The sequence below is a fragment of the Ranitomeya variabilis genome, chromosome 7 (genome assembly GCF_051348905.1).
Source record: "Ranitomeya variabilis isolate aRanVar5 chromosome 7, aRanVar5.hap1, whole genome shotgun sequence".
NCBI lineage: Eukaryota > Metazoa > Chordata > Amphibia > Anura > Dendrobatidae > Ranitomeya > Ranitomeya variabilis.
This window is the reverse complement of record NC_135238.1, coordinates 96,648,907-96,654,663: the sequence shown is the minus strand read 5'-3', so window position 1 is coordinate 96,654,663 and position 5,757 is coordinate 96,648,907. Positions and strand designations below refer to the sequence as shown.

At 42.7% G+C, this 5,757-nt stretch overlaps 1 protein-coding gene across 2 annotated transcripts in view; it reads right to left on the bottom strand.

The window, feature by feature from the left end:
- Positions 1-5,757, bottom strand: part of VPS16 (VPS16 core subunit of CORVET and HOPS complexes) — a 508,307-nt gene that overhangs the window by 186,718 nt on the left and 315,832 nt on the right. For both annotated transcript variants that reach the window (XM_077275596.1, XM_077275595.1), the window contains exons 15-16: positions 2,662-2,770; positions 2,442-2,576 (exon numbers count right to left, since the gene is read on the bottom strand). In XM_077275596.1, the coding sequence (XP_077131711.1) occupies positions 2,442-2,576; positions 2,662-2,770 (244 nt within the window). The remainder of the gene's footprint in view (positions 1-2,441; positions 2,577-2,661; positions 2,771-5,757) is intronic.

Here is a 5,757-nt window from a genome sequence, read left to right as displayed (position 1 = left end):
CGAATACGATAAAGGCTCCGGCGGAGCCGAAACGTCTCTTGTCGCTTTGTTAAAATATTCTGTTATGCTCCCAGAAACATATTGAATAAATTTAAAAGAACCTGCATTATATTCCCTGTGAGAGTGCGGTCGTTCATTGTACGGTATAAGCGATAATGCACATTTACTCTTGGGGTCAGTCCAACTACAGCAATACCAGATTTATACACTTTTTAAAAAATGTTTTGCTAGTTTTGCTTTTAACTGAGAACTATTTTTTTTTTATTATTTATTTTTTTCTATTCAGACAGCTATAACTTGAGCTGTGGGAGGTTGTTTTTTTGCAGGATGGGGTGAAGTTTTGCATGATACAATTTGTCTTGACTAACAACTTTCAGATCACTTATTATTAATTTTTTTGTGTTAGTAGTAGGAGGAAAAAAAAGCATTTTTTTTTTTTTTATTCGCCTTACAGGTAAGATATTGTGAGAGACTTATGGTATGGATGGTTCCAGGTGTTGATTTATTGCTCACTTTTTATTTTAAATTGAAGAAAGCATTTTTACATTTTTTTCCTTCTTTTTTACTTAATATTGCTAAGGGGCTTGGCAACTGAATAGATGGATCACTGTTCTAATACTTATACACTGCGGCATATTACACCTGTCAGCTGCACACTGTCAGGAAACATGTACACACAATTTATGGCAGGGTCTAATGGCCCATCTTACCTAGCAGATCTAGAGGTTCCTGATTGACATCCAATTGCCATGACAACCATCAGCCCCCAAGATCACATTGCAGGGGTACTGATAAAGCTAAAGAAGGAGCTCCTTCCCTCTTGCAACCATCTAGATGCAGCCGATGCTACCGACAATGGCATCTAGAGTTTTCCACATCTGGAAACGTTGCGTGCACCGGCTGTAGTCACAAGAGATCAGCTGTATGTAGAGACAAACTCTCACATTGATCACAACAGGCTTAAAAAAATGTATTTTGCAACAGGGTTTCATTAAAAGTGTTTTATTATCTGCTTTATATTAGCCATTGCATTGTCTACTGCTGGCTGCAAAATGAGTTAACTGAGAATTCCCCAGTGCGTTCGTTCTGGAGGGAGAGTTTGTAACTCTCAAATGACATTATTTTCAGTCTGAGTGCGATACAACAAAACATTGGATTGAACTCGGACCAATGTTACTCTATGAGGCCATGCACAGGTCTGATTTTTTCCTCGGACAGAAATTGTCTACAGAACAAAAAAATCACAGCATGCGCGATTTGCATCAAATAGTTGGATCACACTCAGCCATGGAAGTCAATGAATGCATGGAAAACATCAGAAAGCACTCGAATGACTTCTGAGTGCAGTCCAATTTTCATGGACTGACAAAATGGAGAAGATGGAGAATTTTATTCCCCATCTTTTCCAAGTTCAAGAAAATCAGATCACACTGATCAAACTCTGATCAGATGATTAACAATGACACACCACATCAAAGCTTAATTTACAGGGAAACAAAGACTATTAAGAGCCAAAAAAGGTGCAAAAGTTTTAAAGAATCTCAAACGCAGCAAAAATTCTGATGCCGATTTTTGGGCAAGCGGCATTTTTTCACATCACAGTATGCTCTGGGACTCAAAGGTCTCCTGGAGGTTTCCTACAATCATTTCTATTGAACAAAAGCCACTAACAAATAAAATATATTTGCAAAAACTGAGTTAAATAATATGCAATTAGAACGATAAATAGAATGACTTCCTTTTAATGCAGCATACACAACCCTATTACAAAACTATAAATACAGTATTCATAAAAAAATCAAGACCAAAGCTTTAAAGGGGTTGTCCACTGCCTGCACAACCATTTTAAGTGAATTATTCCCAGCGCTTTTCAGCAATGTCAGCGGAAGGTCTCCTAGGTTTCACGTAGGACTGTTATGCCACTTGAGCCGTGCAGCCAATCAGTGATTACTTCTGCTTCCCTTGAAAAAATGTCACACAAGCACAGCAGCCAAATAGCAGCTGCTGATTGGCTACAGGCTTCATGTGGTATAACAGTGTTGACATGGCTGGGGCAGCGCCAATGCAGGAGGGAGAGTATGTTTTTTTTTTGTTGTTTTAACAAAGAGGACTACTTCATTTATAAATGGGGTTTCCAGGTAGTGGTCTAGTAGTGGTAGTCTAGGTGTGGCACAACAGTCGCACATCTAGTTAGAATGTGGCCAGAATATGCATACTTGTAGTCACATGACTGTCTGCTCTCAGTGAATCCGGAGACTTTGATGCCCAGCATGAATAACCCCTTTACAGATAAGTATATCCATCTGAATTCATGTCCATGTATCACAATAATGAGAGTGGCAACTATCCCTGACCGACGCGCAGCTGATAGATATAAGCTGACACTTAATTTCACTGATTTCTACTGTACACTAATATGGTAATGGAATAAATATACTTACTTTAATTGCCAATTCGGTTCTTCCACAGTCACAAGCCTTTGAGGCAATCTCTGAATAAGAAATCCCGGCGGTGTCACCAAGTTTCTGATTAATGGCCTGGGCTACTTCTTCATCTGATTTCTCTTTCTGTTGGACCTAAACAAAAAAACTATGTAAAATCTACAAACACAGAGACATAGAAATGAAAAAATCCATCTATAAAGTTTTAGAAATACAATACCTTGTAACATGCCCAGTGAGCTAAAATACGACTCACTCCTTGAAATTCTGGAATCTTTAGGTGCTCACAAATTTTTACAGCAAGAGGATACAGCCTTCTCAGAACTAACCTGTGTGGAGGCAAATACAGAGTCTATATGGTTATGGCAGGCCACAATATTTGCCCAATAGACCATTTTATTAAAGAAGCAAGATTTCAAATATATCATATATACATTTTGCATTTGTATTGAGCATTAGGAGGTCATTAAGGTGATTTTGTCATTAGGATTAAATACTCTAAACTAATCCATGTGTATAATGCTTTAATGCTGATTAAATCCACAAGTTCCTCGTAGAGTTGAGCGGATTCATTTGCAGGAATCCAGTCAATCGGACAAGTAAGAAAACTCTGGCTGCTGTACAGGAGGCTCACGAGTCTCTTACCTTAAAGGATTTCCAGCAAAGCCTTTGATTGGCCAGGCAGCCATGACATCATTATTGTGGCATGAAGCACAGGTGATGTCACACCAGCCTGGCCAATCAAAAGCTGCATCAGGGATCTCGAAAAGTAAGATATTTCCAATCCTCCCGTACAGCGACCAGAGACTTCTGACCGGGCTGATGGCCTGGAATCATGAAAATTGATCTGCCCAACTCTACTTCCTTGCAGAAAACTGTATTGATCTTTTAAAGAAGAGTTAAAGGGAACCTATCACCCCGTTTTTTTCGGTATGAGATAAAAATACTGTTAAATATGGCCTGAGCTGTGCATTACAATAGTGTAGTTTGTGGACCCCGATTCCCCACCTATGCTGCCGAAATACGTTACCAAAGTAGTCATTTTCGCCTGTCAATCAGGCTGGTCAGGTCGGATGGGCGTGGTGTCTTCCCCCAGATATTGCGTAGTTTTCCGTTGGTGGCGTAGTGGTGTGCGCATGTCCAACGTCCCCAATCCTGCACGGGGGGGTGAAAATAGCAGCGATGTCCGTTATTCCATTGGTGGTCGGTGGGCGCGGCCATCTTCCTTTGGCCGCGCGTGTGCAGAAGCGGCGCTCTGCTGGCCGCGGCTTCAGGAAAATGGCCGCGGGCATCCGCGCGTGCGCAGATGGAGATCGCGGCGGCCATTTTCCTGAAGCCGCTGCCAGCAGAGCGCCGCTTCTGCGCACGCGCGGCCAAAGGAAGATGGCCGCGCCCACCGACCACCAATGGAATAACGGACATCGCTGCTATTTTCACCCCCCCCGTGCAGGATTGGGGACGTTGGACATGCGCACACCACTACGCCACCAACGGAAAACTACGCAATATCTGGGGGAAGAAGCCACGCCCATCCGACCTGACCAGCCTGATTGACAGGCGAAAATGACTACTTTGGTAACGTATTTCGGCAGCATAGGTGGGGAATCGGGGTCCACAAACTACACTATTGTAATGCACAGCTCAGGCCCTATTTAACAGTATTTTTATCTCATACCGAAAAAAACGGGGTGATAGGTTCCCTTTAAAACTATATACCAATGAACAGCCGACGTAGTGGGGTGGGACAATTCATTTGTAGCTCTGCTCCTTCTCTCCCTATTCTTCGCCTGTGTTCTGCCTCCTGTTGCTGACTGAGGGTACGTGCCCACGATCAGGAATTGCTGCGGTTTTCACACTGCATATTTATGCAGCGTCAAAACTGCAGTGGCCAGATGTTACCGCATAGAGGATGGTATTTCTAGAAAGCCCACGTCCACTGTGCATCTAGATGCACCTGCGGATCACCCACGGAAACTGTCATGTGGTGCCGCTTTCAGGACTCTAGTCTCCACAACAGAAATTTAATCAGTACAATGTATTAAATGCGGTAAATCCTCACAGTTCAATGAACACATGTGGATTTACCTGCATTCAATAGAACACAATGTTTTGGATGCAGAGAAAATACTCTGCTAGTTTCAGATCATGGACACATAGCCTGACAGGTCTCTCTTATTTCAGGTACCTGCTGTCTGTACTAATGTAATGACTAGGCTGAACGTTCCCTGCTATCCACCCCCACCGGTGTCCGCAGCCTAAGGAATTATGACACACACCGGTCTCGGGGATAACAGTTGCTTTTACTTCAGCAGGAACGGGAATTATAACTTAGAACAAGTAAGGAACAGTCTCTCATGGGTAGTCCAAGGCAATTACAGTTCACACTTAGATGCTGAGATGACTGGAGTCTGGAGATTTAAGAGCACTGGACAGTGTCTTTTGGTAGTTTAAAGAAGGAGGTAGATGCAGCAATTAGAGGTTACAGACCTGTACTCGGGGTTAACTCCACAGTGTATCACGGCACGTGCATAAATACTTATAGGTGAATGCAAAAACTGAGGTAAATCTAGTCAGAAAGACTTTAGACTGATGTCTGTACAGGTTAGAGAGGGAACCCAGGCTCTTAGGCCTGCAAAAGATCTTTGAGTGAAAACAGCCTCCATGAGTGTTCTGCTCTCCATGAAGGCATCCCTCAGACTAAAGAACATTCTAGACTTGCCTTGAAAACAGCTCCTCCTATTGACCATCTGATTAGGAGCTGGCGAATAGGACACCGAATTCACATCTCAGATCCTTACAAAACAATAATTATGAGTCATTGTACACTTTCACCATTAGATGGCACCAGAACAAAGCAAATGAGAAATGCATTGCATCTAAAATGGAGGTGACTAGAATTGGAGAATTACAGCTTAGAAATGCAGGAGATAATGTAGAGGGGCAGTTACAGAGTGAGCTGTAGTGAACAGAAGCTACTCACAATACAGGATTACTTAAAGAACGGACACACTCTGGACTGGGTCACTACGCTAACTAGATCTCTTGCATGCGCAGTAAGGTCCTGGCACTGGGGAGATGTCACGATCCATTTTTGGATTTAAGGCAGCTCTGGTTCCACTCAGTTTAAAACTTTTTTCCTTTTGGACCATCGGGGGTTAATGTCTGTTTTTCCCCTTCTGGCAATTTGGTGTTACTGCAGTGTTGCTGGGTCAGCTGATGGAGGTGGTGACCACTCCCACCATCCTTTAAAAGGTCACCTGATGAATCAGCTGACTGTTGGTAATAGAGCAATCTTCAGTGACCAATCCAGAATGAG